General features: G+C 41.6%; 1 protein-coding gene across 7 annotated transcripts in view; it reads left to right on the forward strand.

Annotated features, from left to right (window-relative positions):
• Positions 1 to 514: 514 nt before the first annotated feature.
• The window catches only part of Stx18 (syntaxin 18), a 149,295-nt gene continuing 133,038 nt past the window's right edge, over positions 515 to 16,771 (forward strand). For 6 of the 7 annotated variants that reach the window (XR_011707947.1, XM_027939597.3, XM_027939586.3 and 3 more), the window contains exon 1: positions 515 to 766. Coding sequence is in view for 6 of the 7 variants with exons in the window: in XM_027939597.3 (XP_027795398.2) it covers positions 599 to 766 (168 nt within the window). In the remaining variant the exon portion in view is untranslated. The remainder of the gene's footprint in view (positions 767 to 16,771) is intronic. The other variant, XM_027939603.3, reaches the window with a different exon arrangement.

Below are 16,771 nucleotides of genomic sequence, written 5' to 3' on the forward strand. Positions count from 1 at the left end.
GTCATGAGCCTGAGAACAATGACATCACACTGACTAGGAGCCTAGAAACACTCGACACGCGTCTTCCCATTTTATTCTCAGTAAACTCGGAGGAAGGTGCTGGCTTCGTTTTGCAGAAGCGGCTGGTTCTTGGACACCTGCACGGTCCAAGCTCTCCCTGCAGCCGGATGTCCTCGCTCTCTGCCTCTGTCCTGCTCAGGTGAGTCCCTGAAGTCAAAGGTCAAGGGTGGCGCTCCTCCGCATGCCCGCAACCGAAGCGCCTGGGCTCAGTTTGTCAGTCAGGGGACCACGACAAGGGAGCGGGCCTTTAGGCTCCCCGGTCCTCTCGCTCCCGGGGCACACGGAAGTCTGTGCGCGGCCAGGCCACCCGAGGTTCGCAGGAGGAGGAAGGTGCGCCCGCGCGCGGGCTCAGGCCGAGGCAGGAACCTTTCTTCTCCAGCCGCAGGATCTGGGCGCAGGTCGGAACCTTTCTTCTCGCGTCGCCGTAGCCGGGCGGAAGTGTGCAGAAACGGAACGGTCCTCCCGTGGCCGGGTTGTCGCTGCGGTCGCCGGCTGCTGACGTGGGCCGGCCGGTGTGGGGCCGCGGGTGCGGGTCACCATGGCGGTGGACATCACCCTGCTGTTCCGGGCGAGCGTCAAGACCGTGAAGACGCGGAACAAGGCGTTGGGAGTGGCGGTGGGCGGCGGGCCCGAGGGCAGCCGCGACGAGCTGTTCCGTCGGAGTCCCCGGCCCAAGGGCGACTTCTCCAGCCGCGCCCGCGAAGTGGTGAGCCGGTGGTTACGCCGACGGCGGGCGAGAGCGGGCGGACGGCGACCGGGACCCCGGGCCCGCTGCAGACCCGGCCGCGTGGGCGTGGTGCGAGGACGCGGTCCCCGGGTCAGGGCGGTGGCCCGGAGGGCAGACTTGTTTGAGGAAGGGGAGGCCGGTCTGGGAGCCCTGGGAACCCGCCAGGTTCCCGGGTTCCTCGGTGCGGTGAGCTCGCCATTCCCGGAGACCTGAGCCGCGACACGTCCCACAGCGCTGACTTTCCGTGCGGCCTCTTCGGTCGGCTTGTCTGCCTCCTCCCCGACCCACTCCAGCTGCACTTTCCCTTCCCTTTGCCTCCCTCGGGGCAGGACGAAGCACCTCCTGAGACTAGTTTAGAATGGTGACACTGTTACCCAGTCCTCTAAACTGCTGTCTGTCCCTGGACCCAGCAGGGTTTCGTTCTTCCTGACAGCAGGAACCTCCTCCTTCAGGGCAGGGACGTGTTGGCTTCATCTCAGACACACGACTCATGGCATTGCTTAGGAAACGTTCCTTGAATGAATGAATGGACAAACGGTTGTCTGTTTTCCCCACTAAACCAGAAACTCCGTTAGGGGAAAGATAATGTTTGCCTTATATAGTTTAGTATCTTTGGCACCAAGGTTGGTTCTAGTTTTTGTGGGGTCTAAAGCTTATACAGTTCTGCCTTCCCTCTTTAATAAATAAAAATACAGAATCACACAAAAAGGTCCATAATTTTGCAAGGTACAAGTGAGGGATCTCTGAAGTTTAAGGTTCATTAATTCCACAATATAATTCCACATTCACCTCTGCTTGACACATAGTCCAATGCTTGGCACTTTGGGGCACTCACTTTTTAAAATATATGTTAGCACAAATTAATGGCGTTTTTGAAAGGATGTTCAATGATCACATGGGGGATTGGACCAGGTAAATAAATACTGTCCATCAATAAAAATCTGTTCCACATCTACTTCTGAACTAGACTAGTACCATCTTAGAGTAGTATGATATAAAATGATCAATGGAGGACACAGCCATATAAACAAAACAGGTGCAACAAGCCTTACAGGTGTTGTGGAGGGCACAAAGAAGAAAGTGTCAGTTCTGTCTGAGAACCTGGGAAGTTTTTATAGGGGCAATGATATCTGAAACAAAATCTAGGGGAGGAATTGTTGGTTCCAGTGCAGATAAAGTGGGGAAGGGCATCTTGGGCTAAGAGAGTAGTATGCACAAAGGTGTGAGGTAGGCTAACCTAAGTTAGTTTGATAAACATTTGAATGTGAGTCGAATTTGGCACATTTAGATAAATTGGAGTGGAGTAGCAGGCAGTTGGTGGTGGGGGGGAAGACATCTTGATGGATCTTGGAGATCACTCTGTGGAGTTTGTGCCTTGTCCTAAGGTCAGTGAGAGTTGTATGGTCCATGTAAGCACAGGAGAAGGCCCAATGGACCAGATTTTTGTCTTAACCCAGCAACTATTAGCTGTAGGATAATATTAAGCAACTTTTATGATCCTAGTTTATTTATCTATAAGATGGTCCCTTCCTACTTTTTCTTCCGCTTTAAACAAAAGACTTACAAAACTGCATTGATTATGTGCATGTGAGAGAGAGAGAGAGAGAGAGAGAGAGAAAGAGAGAGAACAATAGACATCTCAAAGGGGAACTTCCCACGTTGAAATGAGAGGAAGGGAAAATACAGCATTTTGACTCTCAGTTTGGCCCAGGCTGTTCCTGAGTTCCTTTAATGGAACTGTGGTATGAAGATCACAGTTTTGGCTTTTGGAAGGTCCTTTCTGAAAAAAACTGGTTTATTAATACTGCACTGTTTTCGGGTCCTGATCAGGTATAGAATTGGGAACTACAGAGGTGAGAAGCGCAGTTTGCTTGGTGAGCCCTGTGGAGAGCCCTGTGACCGTTTGGACCTTTCCCTGAATGGTGAGAGTGTGCTTGAGATTATTTTGAGTTAACAGGCCTCAGGGATAGTGACATGGTACTGAGTGCTGGAATTCCCTGTCCCTGGAGGAAATTATACAGAAGGATGGCTGCTTGTCAGAAATATTTGAGAATTTTGTACCTGTTCACAGGGTTAGACTGCGTGTCCCTGAAAGTTTCAGTTCTTTTATTTAATGAAGTGGGAGAATGTCAAGGCTTGAGATTCTGTAAGTAGGGACATGGGCTGAATTAAATGCAGCCACATCCCTTTTTGACATGGGAAAAACTTGCATTCTCTTGAGGAATTTCGATTTGATATTGTAGCTGTTTTGGGCATTACTCTTCTTGCAGCTCTTCCCTGTTTTCCTTGTGAAACTTACAATAGAGAGTCAGTGATGGAGTCCTGTGCTTTCACCACAGTCTGGTGTGTCAAGGTGTGGTTGGCATTTTGTTTGAACTGGATTACCTACACATAAAAGTCTGGTTGGGGGCTGGGGATATAGCTTAGTTGGTAGAGTGCTTGCCTTACATGCACAAGGCCCTGGGTTCAATCCCTAGTACCACAAACACACACATACACACACATATACACGCATATACACACACACACAAAGTCTGGTTGGTACTAGGAGGACATACTCTATTTTGGGTTTAGCTTCATTGTCAGACATAAGGAAATGTAGCAAGTTATAATAATGCACTTTGCTAACTGCCTTCCTTGAAGCATTGCTGTTATTTCTAGGATACATTTTACCTACTTCAGTTTCAGTTCTTCTATTCCTCATTTTGGACAAAACATGCCTGATGTCAGATTTCCATCTCACTGAATCCTTGTAGAAAGTATATTAAGTTTAACATATGTGTTGAAATTAGATCTTTTTCCCTCCCTCAGGCTGGTTTCTTCTCCATCATTCCTTTAAATATTTAACTTTTATGTTCAGTTTTGCTAAATTTGCTAATATAAATTTAATTTATGTTTTGCATAATTTGTATCAGTAATTGGGACTGAAATGCATGCCAGCCCATTAAATTACAAACCAACAGTAATGGCATTTCAGATTTGAGGGGAGGAACTTATATTATGTGAACAACTCTGTGTAATGATGAATATACCAGTTTGCACTGAGAGTTGATTAGTTAACTCACTCGGAGCATGGGACTGATGAAGACCATGGGATTACAAATAGAATTGGGGCTTAGATTCAAATCTGGATTCTGCTACTTAGATATGGGTGAATTTGGGCTGTATTATCTGAGTCTCACTTCTATAAAAAGGGCTTGATTTTACTGTACTTAAACCACAAGCTCATTATTGGGATCTCATGAGATTATGAATATAAGGAAGGATACTGATTCTTCTTGTTCTCAACACTAACTCCCTCCTCTCATGTAGGATGTGTAGACATATTTTCTTCAGTGGCTCCAAGCTGTAGTCTGCAAAACCACTTAGCTGTCTTGTACTTTCGTTGCTTGCTTGTGAAGGAAAGCCAAGAAAGTGCCTGAAGGAGTGAGTGAATCCTGTGTAGGTGCAGACAGCACCTGTGGTGGAGCAGAAGTACTGGGTGTACTCAGAAAGGCGTTTTTGTGCCATGGTGAAACTCTGTCAGCCTTGGCATGTGTGTGGTGAGGTGCCATTGTTCCTCTCTCTCCTCCCCAGCGGCCACATAAGCCAGTGCTCATTTCCCAGTAGGTCCTTTGACTTTGTGTCCCAGGAGCCATTACCAACTGTTGGACTTGATATTCAATTGCAATCTGCCTGGCATCTTACTTGACATATGGTTAAAACTTAATTGTATGACTAAAGCAGAACCATGGACTAACAAAACAAAACCTTCAAAAGATCTTAAGGGCTGGGGAGGTAGAGTGGTAGAGTGCTCCCACAGCATGCATGAGGCCCGAGGTTCAATTTCTAGTATAGCACACCCCCCCAAAAAAAAAAAAATTAAAAAAGGAAGAACCTCGAGTTTATCTTGTCCAGGCTTATCCTTTTATAGATGTGAAGGCTAACACTCAGGTAAGGAAGTAAAATGACTGGCCCAAAGTTACACAGCTGAGGTCCTGGAGCACAGCCAGAAGTTGAAGCCAGGTCCTTTAACCCAGGTTGATGTTATTTCACCCTCCTCCCTTAAATATCCACTATAATTTATAAATAAAAAATTCCGTTGCTTTTGAGTGGCAATTTCTTCTTGGGCTAATAGGAAATGGGACTTGGAGCAGAGACAGAATTTGAGTACCTCTTACAACTTGTATGAACTTGGTAAGTTACTTAACTTCAATTTCTTCACTTCTAAAATAGAGTAGTAGCAACCTTAGAAGGTGGTTAGGCAGATGGAATGAGAAAAGGTATTCTGTGTGGGTCTGAATTCTTTGATTTGCAAGTGATAGTTTCTTAATATAAATTAATATAACCGGGAAATCCACACTCTGAGCTGATTTCTCTAGCTCTTGTGCATAAACTCCAGGAATAGACTCTTAATTGGTTCTGTTATGATTCTGAATCCTCTCTTGTAGACCTCTGGCCAGAGGGGTAAGTTCTTTAATTGATCAGATCATCATATGTCCACCTCAATCTGTGGCCAATAGGTGGCTTGAGTACAGTGATTCCAGCCACACTAGAACTGTGGAAAAGGAGTGCTATTTCTGGGAGTAGGGAGTACAAGACAGAAGGCAGACCAACCAGCAACCGTCTCCCTTCCTGTCCTGCCACAGTGCCCGACATGCTTTTATCTCATCTGCTGATTGTCTTCAACTCCACGGGGAATGAGAACTTAGATCTGTGGGTTTATAATGACAGGCTTTGGGAGTAGGGAAGGGCCTGAGATGCTGAAGAGTGGCAGCTTTTCTCTTACTGATCTATAAAGGTTTCAGAGGCTAGGGAAAGCTGCCACCCAGGTAACCAGGACCCCTGTAAACAGTCCAGCTGCATTTCCAGAGGCAGCAGGGGCTCTGAACAGGAAGTCAGCCGTGAATTGGGCTGCTGCATAATCTTTTTGGGCTTCAGTCACCATGTTAATAACTAGATAACTGTAGGGATTTCTGGTGAAACAAAGATGTTTTGTAAATAAGATCATAGTGATTCTGAGTTGTTGAGCAGGCTGTGTTCAAATCATGCATACAGATGAGAGTTCTTTGTTTATTATGCCTTGCTTTTGTGAAAACTAAATTTCATTTATTTACTTATTTATTCTTAGGAATTGATCTCTAGTTCCTGGCTGAAATTCAGAGTTCTTAAGGTGGTTCAGAGTCAACATGATTTAGTCCACTCCTTCTCTGACCTCGTTTCCTCTCACCTTCCTCTTGCATTTCTACTTTGACTATCCTGGCTTCTTGGTTGCTTTCACCTGCACAAGGCACATTCCAACCTCAGGGTCTTTGCAGTATTGCTTCTACCTGGAACTCTTCTCCCGGATTCCACGTGGTTTGATCTCTGTTAACTTCAAGTTTCTTCAATCAAGGCCTTCTTTGACTTCCCTGATACCCCTTTTCTTTCCCTTACGATGTTTTATTTCATTGTAAACCTAACATATGGCTATTTATTTATTGTTTATCTACTAGAATATATGCTTCCTGAAAATGAAGGCTATATGTGGTCTGCACTGAATCTGTGGCTTCTAGAACAGTGCAGGGTGTAGGCACTCAATACATTATTTCTTGAGTTAAGTGCTAATCTACTGTGTCTCTTAGCTTTCTCTTTGAGGACTAGATGATCTCTATCCAAGGCTCCCTTCCAGTTGTAAAAATGTACACTCCTACCATGAGCCTGAATGCTACACAATATACATTTTCACTTAGCCCAGTATCTGTGGAGTAGATATTACATAAATAGTAGCTTTAATTTTGTTGCTAAGGTTTAGTTCTTCCCTCAAAGAGTTCACAGTCTATTGGAGAGAAACAGACCTAGGGAGTGCAGTGAATTAGATGTGACTGACAGATGTAACTCTCCTAGCATTAACTTTCCAGGTCCTCCTAATTTCTTTCTCAGGGCAGTGTTGACTTAATTTGGGGCCCAAAGGGTGAGTTGGTACTGCCTGGATTATTACCTAGGGTAGCTGGAAATGTACATTGTCCAAGGACTGAATGTAATCATAGTAAAATTGGGATTTCAGGTAGGGAACATGATTCAAAGAAGCAGCCCCTGGCAACAGACAGAAAAGATAAGTGAAAAACAGGAAAGGCAAGAGATAGGCCAGATTACAGGAAGAGATTGGGAAGCAATTTAGGTCCAGTGGGCAGTTTGCAAACCAAGCATGAGTGTGTTGAATCATAGATCTTAAAAAAAACATGTGGCAGAAACCTATTTGCAAAGAAGAGAAGTAGCTTTGGTTGAAGCTGGGGTAGAGGGCTTGGGAGAAGGTATTCATGAGCCATCCTCTTCTCCTGCCTTCCACTCTTCTTAAGAAACTAACCACAGGACTCAGAAGCAGAGTATAAAAACTTCCACATTGGTGCTTCCAAAGCCTTTTTAGCTTCATGATGCTGTGTTTTTATGGATTGTAATAGCTGAGTGTATACCATAACCATGCTCAGAGACTTCATGATATAATAGTGAGCCCTTTGTATAGTTTGCACTTCTGAATTTTACCCAGGACTTGTGAGAATTGCAACTTTTGAAATTATATTTATTTAGTAATTGATTCATTCCATTATCCAGTAAGCATTGAACATGGGATGTATATCAGGCACTGTGAGGGCACAAAGAACAATGAGACATATGTCCCAGCCTTTTGAAAGTGCATATAAAGGATAACTAACTCTTTGGGAAGAATTCGTGGAACCCTTGGAGTGAGCAAGAATCCAACTGAGCCATGAAGGCTGTGAACCCTGCCACCAGACCTAGGAAGGATCAGTCACATTCCTGGAGAGGGAAGAGTGATCAAGGACAGTGAAGCACACAGCGGGCTGACTGGGGGAGCAGAGGCAAGACTGGTGTGATGAGAGTCATCTATTAGAGAAGGCCAGGGTGAGAGTTCAGGCGCTGGCTGGGAGATGAGGTGGTTCTGGATTAGGTTAGAGGAAAGGTGCAAACTTTGGGTCTGCAGACCAAATCCAGCCCACTGCCTGTTCCTGTAAATAAAGTTTTATTATAATGTGGTTGTGTTCATTCATTTACATACAGACCATGGATGCTTTTATACTGCAGCAGCAGTGTGGTGGCCTGCAAAGGCCTGCAAAGCCTAAAGTGTGGACTGCAGGACCCTTTAGAGAAAGTTTGCTGGCTCTTGGGTTAGAGCATTTTCAGCAGCATAAGGAGTTTGGGTGTTAGGATCTGAGTTTTACAAGTGAGGCATTAAAGGATTATTCATGTTTAAAAGTAATCAGTAGCAATATTGATGATCACTTTGGAGTGTGACATAGAGAGCTAATTAGGAGGCTGTTGCATTAAGTCAGGTGAAAGCTGAGGAGCCAGTGATAGTAGGAATAGACGGGAAAGGGAGATGAAGTCAGTGCAGGTCAAGTTTCCCTTCTCTTTAGGGCTTGGGGCCAGAAGTATTTAGGATTTTAGAGTTCTTGGACTTGGGAATAATTGAATATACATAATAAGATATCTTGGGGATGGAACCTAACTCTAAAAACAAAATATGCTTTACGCGCATAGTCAGAAGTCGATTTTTTTAGTACACCTGCATTTTGACTACATCTCATAATATGAAGTCATGTGGAATTTTCTACCTGTGGGTGTTATACCTGTATTCAAAAAGTTTCAAATATTGTATTTTTAAAGTTAGGAATGGTTAACCTGTATTTAGTATCTAGTAGTTAGACTCAGCAAACTTAGTGGATAATTAATGGAGTTAGAGTAAGAAGTAGAAAGACTGGAAAATTAAGTCGTATTAAATTCTAATTGCATTTTTTTTTTCAAAATTATAGTTGGATGCCAGTTGCTCACTTTCTCAATTCTAAACAGGAAAGAATAGGTCTGAGAGCCCAGAGGACTTAGAAGCAGGTGGTAGATGACTGCTCAGTGGCAGTGCTTCCTGGCAAATGTGGTTTGGAGAGCATAACTGGCACCCAGTGGGGTTCTCCAGCATTGCTGTATTTAATACAAAATTGATAACTGGTATGTATGCCTATTGTGGGAAATTGAGACCTGCCTCACAGTCCAGCAACACATTAGACCTGGTTTGTTGTGGCAGGAAGTACTAGACAAATCTAACTCCTCTGAACATGGATGGGGATTGAGACTCCTGAGGGCTGTGTGGATGCCAGGTTCTTCCAGTTCTTTTCAGTTGTGCTGGCTTTAAAAGGAAACTCGTCTTGGTGGTGGCGGTTGCATTACGTTGGGGAAGCATGGTTCTTGGAGATTGTTGGCTGAATTCCTCCTTCATTCCAAATAGAGTCTATGGTGAGTCAAGGAATTCTCCCTTTCCTTACTTCTAGTTGGCAGGTATCAGCAGTTCAGCGTATCAGCTCTTAGGGTAGGGATGCTGAAATAGGTTCCCTCAGTGTGACATTTTTAGTGAAATTCTCCCCATTCATGGTCTGGTTTCATATTGGAATCAGATTTGTGTACATGTTCAGATAGAACCATCCATAAGGGCAGCTGTTAATCAAGCTTACATCAGCTTGTAAGTCAGAAAGCAGTTGACCCTCCATATCTGCCATCTGCATCTGTGAATTCAACCAACTGAGAACTGAAAAGATTTTTAAAAATCGCATCTGTACAGAACACGTGCAGACTTTTTTCCTTGTCATTATTCCCTGAACAATACAACTATTTACATAGCATTTATATTGTATTAGGAATAAAATATTTAGATTTACAATAGAGGACAATGTGCTTAGGTTGTATGCAGCTACTGTGCCACTTTATATAAAGAATTTGAGGATCTGTTGATTTTGGTATCCACAGGAGTTCAGGAACTGATCCCCTGCAGATATGGAAGAGGGATGACTGTACCAGTTTGTTCATTTATTTTGAACACTATAACCAATACTTAGAAGGTTACAAATTTTGGAAAATCAAATCGTTTTTGAGCTTCTGCAATAAGTTGGAAACTCTATTATACCTGATCTCATTTATTTTTTCTCATTTTGGGGGAATAGAAATATAATATTAAATGATTATATAATATTGATTGATTGTATTATATCAATAATATGATTCTAGAATTCATGTAAATTAGATGTTTAAAGTTTCTTCTGTGGAAATCCATGTCTGCTCCCTCTGGTGGGTAAAGTATCAGTGAAGTCTGCAGATGTTCATTACAGCTTAAGGTATAAAAACTGTTTATGTTCAAAACATTAGGTTTAAAATTTACTTTAAAAAGAGGTCTGGCTTGGGCTGGGGCTGTGGCTCAGTGGTAGACTGCTCTCCTGGCATGTGTGAGGCACTGGATTCGATCTTCAGTACCACATAAAAAATAAAGGTATTGTGTCCACCTACAACTAAAAAAAAAAGGAAAAGAAAAAAGAGGCCCAACTTTCCAGTTCTGGCTTTCCAGTTCTCAAGTCTGGGAATACTATAATTTGCCACCTCCTACAGATCACAGCTAACATGTTTGTTGAAATGTTCTTATGGAACTCATAAGCCACATTTAACCAAGAGAGTCTTTTCACTTCACAGTGTTAAATACATTTCTACCCAATGTGTAGCCAAATGATAAGAAAGCTAGTAAAATGAACATTCACCTTTTCTTGGATATCTTCACCAGCAACAAATCCTGTAGTCCAAGTAGCAGAGATAGGTGACAGCATATCTTAACTCAGAGCAGTTGATAAAGGAATTAAAGAATGTATATTTTGAATTTAAAGTACTTTTTGCAGCTTGGTACTTTTAATGATGTGATCTTGAAGAACTGCCAGGCCTTTTTGAGCCTCACTGTTCTTGTTTAGTTAGAGGATTTGGCTGGATGGTCCTTAAGACCAGTAGGATCTCTCTGTGATTCAGTACTCTTCTCTCTGCAATTCCTAGAATATCTTTTTAGATGCTTTTTGCAATAATAATGCCCTTTGCCTTGTGATATTCTCCCTGAGGCCCTGTGTACTTAGAATTTTTCATCTGGATAAGAAATTTTTTTTGTTAAAGGTGGCATTTTGTATGATTTTACAAATGTACTTAATACTGTACTTAATACTTAAATATGTTTCTTACAATGGGCATTTGTCTGCAGGATACATTTTCAAAGTTGACTCTCTTTAAATCTGGTTATAAAAGTAGTTAAATGCTCATTAAACAGAATAAGGAAGGACATAAAGTTCATATTTGGTGCTATAAGCCAGAAATATCCATTGTTACAATTTTAGTGTATAAGTCTCCAAACGTTTTATCTATTAAACAAAAACAGGATTTTTGCAATCCTTCTCTTCTTACTCCATCTTCTTTTCTTGGTCATTTAACACTATATTATTGTGGACATTTTTTGGTGTCATTCCATATTACTCTGTATCATCAATTTGTTTGGCTGCCTGGCCATTAAAAATAATATCACATAATTGATTTACCTGAATGCCTGTTGAGAGACATTTAGATTGCTTCCAGTTTGTTGCTGTTTTAAACAAAACTTCATTTTTACCAAATTTGTTTCAAATTTTTCATAATCTCTTAAAAAGACAAAAAATATAAATTCAGTTTGTGTTTATTCTTCAATAGAATAAATAGAAAGTTGAGGAAAATTACCACTTAGTTATTTGAAAGTATTCAATGTGTTACAACTTACTGGATGAGCATAGGAAAGGGGGTGACTGGGGTCAGATTAGTGAGGGACACTTCTGGGGGGAACAGACTAGAGAGCAAGTGCAGTTGCAGGGAGGCCATTTTTTCAAGCCAGAGGATGCGAAGTAAGTCCAGGGAGGCCTGATTACAGAAGGCCTTGAGAGCCTTCAGACAAAACCAAGTGTACACACTTCAGTGGTGATCCTGTATCTGTTTAATGACCACTTAAAATGCAATGGAAACATTTAGAGTAGTAACACAAAGGATTTCTAGTAATAACTTTAAAAGAAATGCTGATGACCCAGTTGAACTGCGAAACTTTGCAAACAGATGCAGAGGACGACTAAGTAGAAACCTATTGTATACCTGGAATAGAAGGAAAAGTGTAGCAAAGGGATCAGCTGTTCCTAAATTAATTTGTAAATTTAATACAGCGTGGATCAGAATTCCAACAGAACTTTTTTGAGTGAATCTGAAAGTAGTTCTGAAATTCATCTAGAAAAAAAGAAATGAGAATATCTAATTGATTTTTTTTAAAAAGAGTGGAGGAGGAGTAGGGACACTAGTCTTATCAGATATAAGAACATTTTAAAGCCAAAATATAGTAAAGATATGTACATATGACTTATTCAGGGAGACCTATTAGGCCTCTGTGTGTGTGTGTGTGTGTGTGTGTGTGTGTGTGTGTGTGAATTTTGTTCATATTAAAGAAAGCATTGTAAATCAGTTTATAAAAAGGAGTATTCAATGATGGTTTGGGGGTAGTTAGCCCTTTGGGGGGGGCAAAGTTTGTTTTACATCCTTACCTCATAAGAGATACATATGAAAATAAATTTACAGTTTGTAATTATAAAAGCAAGACTGAAGAAAGTGAAAAGGGAATGTTGTCTTACCTTGTAGAAGTGGGAGGTCTCTGAGTAAAAGCAGCAGCAGTTTTCATGATAGTCGTGGTGGTGACTGTGGTGGCAGATAGCAGAGCTGCCACTTTACATAGAGATGCCTAGCATTTTCCCAGGTAGAGAGAAATTATTAGGTAAATATGGCTTACCAAAGAATATGTCATAACACAAAAATAATTGCTTATATTATTATTATAGGTTATAATTAAAACTATGTATACAAAACCAAAAACAAATAATAAAGAAAAAAAGAAGGCTCTAGGCGTAGAAATACTGACTAGAAGGAAATATACCAAAATGTCAAACATGGCTACTTCTGGGTGATTGGTCTATGGGTGATCTTTTCTTCTTCTGTCATCCAGAATTTATTTAATGAACACATACTACTTCTGAAACGAAAACAAAACAGAACAAGTAAAGCTCCCAGCAGACAAGTTATTACTTGTGGTAGGAATTGGAGAATTAATAGCTTTTGATTAGAAAAATGTCATGAGTAAGCAGTATCTAATTATATTTAAAATGTGCAGTGGAGGAGACCCTATTTAAAGGAAGTCTGTGGTAAAACCTTTTGTAAAGGGAGTAATTTTCCTGTAACTCAACTGGATTTCCAATTTAGACTTTCTTAACTTATACAGGAAAATCATCCACAAATGTTGGGTTAATGTCTTAGCTTTCTGGTTGTCATTCTAAAAATAATAAACGATAATAATAGCTACCACTTGTTGAACATGTACTCTACCTGGCTCTGCTAACAGCTTTATAACTTATTTGACTGTCCTTACAAGTTAGGTTCCATTACTCCTGAAGAAACCGAGGTTCAGAAGGCTAAGTCGCCTTCCCAGGTGATGTCCCTGGTGCTGTAAGATGGTAACAATGTTGAGAGCTTGCCTTGCCCTTGATTGACTGCTATTGCTGCAGGCTCTTGGAAGTGAATGGATTTGCCTGGGCAAGCGCTGCCCCGGCCTGTGGAGCTGCATTCTGCTTGGCATTCTCTGGTAATTTGCTCTTTTGTATGTTATCACATCATTTGCTGTTTTTAATGGCACATTTGGTACATAATCACACACATTGAAAGTTCTTGGCTAGATTTGGGGAAAATATTACTACTATTGAATCAAACATTTCTTTCTTTCTTTTTTTTCCTCCAAACCAAAAATTTTATTTGTTTCTCTCTTCCTATTTTTCCTGTTTTTTTTAATCAATAATTTCCTAGCAATAATACATTTTGCATAGAATGTATTGAGGTATGCTTTTGGGGAAAAGGGGAAATGGTTTGTGATTTAGTTAATAAAATTACTGAGAAGGAAGGAAACCCAATTTGTAGATTATAGTCATTTGAAAAAGTGTAATTCCCTTTTCTGCCTTTGGGATAGTCAGGCCCATGGAGAGTTATGGTGTTGAGATGGCTTTTTAGAATTGTTCAGTCACAGCAAAGGGCCTGGCCTTTTTAATTACTGCACTGGCCAACCTTTCAATACTGGCTTGCCCCAGAGAAGGGCCCTAATGTGGGATGCAACTTCCTTCAGCACAGGACCTTGAGACACACAGGCTATGATCTGTTGTCAGCAGTTAGGTCTAGCAGTCGGTGGAGAAGGCTCTATCCTGAAGGTGTGGTCCTACACTACCTTTTAGCATTGTTGTAAGGATTGAATGAGATACTATCTGTGAAGCTGCCAGTATTGTATTTGGTATATTCTTGATACTCAGGAAATGCAATCACTTTATTATCACCTGTGTGTTGAGTGTCCACCTATGAAAAAGGAAGGCACTTAGATTGGTTTCTCTTTATGATAGAAGGGTCAGTCTGATCATCAATATGCTTAGAGCCCAGAAAGGAGCATCCATTTTGTAAATGTCTATTGAGCATCTAGTATGGGATATGCTTGTTTTGGTTCCTAAAGGGCAGAGCAAAGGTAAAAGACACAGAACCTCTGCTTTCATGGATTTATAGTCTAATGGGAAACTTATAGCAAGCAAAAATACAGAAGCATACTTAGAGAGTGATAATTTCACACTCATATACTTAGAGAGTGATAATTTCACACTCGTATTAACTCGTATGTCTAAGATATCCCCATAAATAATTATAGAAATCTTCAAAAGAGGAACTTTGGAAATTAAGATGGAGAGATCACTTCTGGGTAAGGTGGAGAGGAGACTGGGAGGAAAGGTGGCGTTTGAGTGGTCTCTGAAAACCCATACGTTTTCCACGTGTGGGAATGAAGGGGAGAGGTAAGCCAGGCACACGGGGCAGAGACGCTGAGGGTGGGAAAGCATGGTGGTGCTCAGATGAACGAGGAGCTAGCTTAGTGGGAAGACCACGAGAGGAGGCATGGCGCATGTCATGTTGTGTTCTTTGACCCTTCTGGGTCCACTCTGTCCTCTGGGCTCTGCTCTTGTCGCAGGAGGCAGGTCTTCATGGATTGTATGGTGGGCTTTCATTGCCCTTGGCTTCCCCTGGGGTTCACCAGTGGCAGACTCCAGCAAGAGATCAGAAGATGGGGAGAGAGTTTTTGCATCCATAGCCCATAGTTAAGTGTCCAGGATTTTTTCTTCTTGTATGTCAGTCATCCTGTGGGTTGGGATGAGATAGCCAGTAGGCTGGATCCACCCAGCAGTGGACAGGGCCACATTGCATCCCTCCTCGGGTGACCCTGAAGACAGTGAGAAAGGGAAGTCCTCCCCATGGCCATAACTTTGGACAATTTATCTCTGTCTTTTTATCTAAAGTGGTTTCTGTATGAGGTGTATTTCTCTCCCCTGTTTTCTAGCTCAGCATTGCAGTTGGAAAAGTCAAGTATTTTAAGCTCCAACATACTTTTCCTCAGTGATGTGGCAGTTCATATTTTTCTTCCAGATATGACCAGAAAGGTTAGAGGTGGTAAGTGGCTCTGTGGCATGTTGACTGTAAATCTGAACTGAAATGGAATCTGTAACCCATTATCAGATTCTGAATCAAGCTGCTATGTCCTTCTCCAGTTTTTGTTTTAGTGGAAATGTGTGTTTTTATTCTGTCCAATAGACAGTGTACATAACTAATATTAAAAGGGAATTACATAAAGAATACTTGATATGAAGGAGACTAGTTAAGTACTTCAACTCCAAGGGATCTCATTAAAGTAATAAGGAAATTATATTTAATTTTAAATGGTAGAAAGATTTTTTAAATGTTATTGCCATTAAGCCTTTATTACCCACGCTCAACCTTATTTTGCAAGTGAATTTCCAAAGGGCAATTCATCTTTAAAACAGGTAGAAAAGAAATATCCTTGCAAAATGCATAGTTTTATGTCTTCTTCTTAACTAGGGAAAGAAGCATACTTTTCCAAAGAATAGAATGTGATGGTTGATTGGAAACCTTTGGAGTTACAGGCTTTTAGCTCTACCTCTTCTAATAAGAAAATATATATAAGAATGGGTCCCCAAATGAAGGCACGGAGGGATACTTTAGAGCCCTAATTGACTCCAGACACAAGCTGTGATTTGTAAGCAAGCAGTGACAAGGGGAAGTTAAATCAAAATTAAATTAAGGGAAGTAAGGGGAAAAAAGATATCAAGGAGAGGTGATGAATTTTCTGAAAGCTTCTAAATACTGCCTGTGGGTAAGTGATTGGAAATCTGTGAATATATCTCAGTTATGTCAAAAATGAAATCTGGAAACATTTCAGTACTTGCAAAGATCTTTCCTCATTTTTAGAAGTCTTTCTTAATATTCATTACTTGGTACAGCTCAATCAGCACAGGCATATTTGCTTCTATACTTTTCTATTGATCCAATTGGCAATAAAGTCATTATCTCCCTTGATGTACATGAAATGATACTTTGGCAGGATTGGTTTTTCTGTTTTTATTTTGGCATTTTGATGTTGTAGTTTGTGTAAATAAAATTTCTGGGAATCAGCTCCTTCACGCTTACTGCCGTTTTTGCAATTGTTTCTGTCATTGTCCCTTTTCATGGCCAACCCTGCCAGCTAATGACCAGGCTGAGGGGACAGACGATTTGTCTCACTCCTTTGCAGCATGAAGCACAGTTCAGCACATATATGGAAGTGAGTTAAGTGAGTAAGTGCCTGTGTCCTCTCTCATCCGTTAGTGGAATGAGCTGTGTGGACTCAGTCCCTGATGTCCTGAGCCTGGGCTGTCGCAGCAGTGCCAAGCCCTCCGTCTCTCCCCTGCCAAGCCACAACACAGAGAAGGCTGCTTTCATCACATTATTTTGGCTCAGAAGCCTTCAGTATTGCTCATTTCCCACATAGTGGATCCTCAGATATCTGCTTGGTGTCTAGAGGCTCCCCCCTCTTCCAGGGTTGAACCCCACATTTCTCCTGCCCATCCCCTTCAGCTCTGACGAGATTGCGATAGTCGCAGTACCCTTGGCCTCCTTATCTCCTTGTCTTGCTGCTTCTGTTCTTCTTGCCTGGACTGCTGCCCCCTTTGCTTTCTCAAATTCTTACCTTGAAAGGCACATTTTGGCCTATCCTAGTCTCCTTCTGAATTCTAACTATTGCTGCCT

Source organism: Marmota flaviventris, chromosome 7 (assembly GCF_047511675.1).
Source record: "Marmota flaviventris isolate mMarFla1 chromosome 7, mMarFla1.hap1, whole genome shotgun sequence".
Classification (NCBI taxonomy): Eukaryota; Metazoa; Chordata; class Mammalia; order Rodentia; family Sciuridae; genus Marmota; species Marmota flaviventris.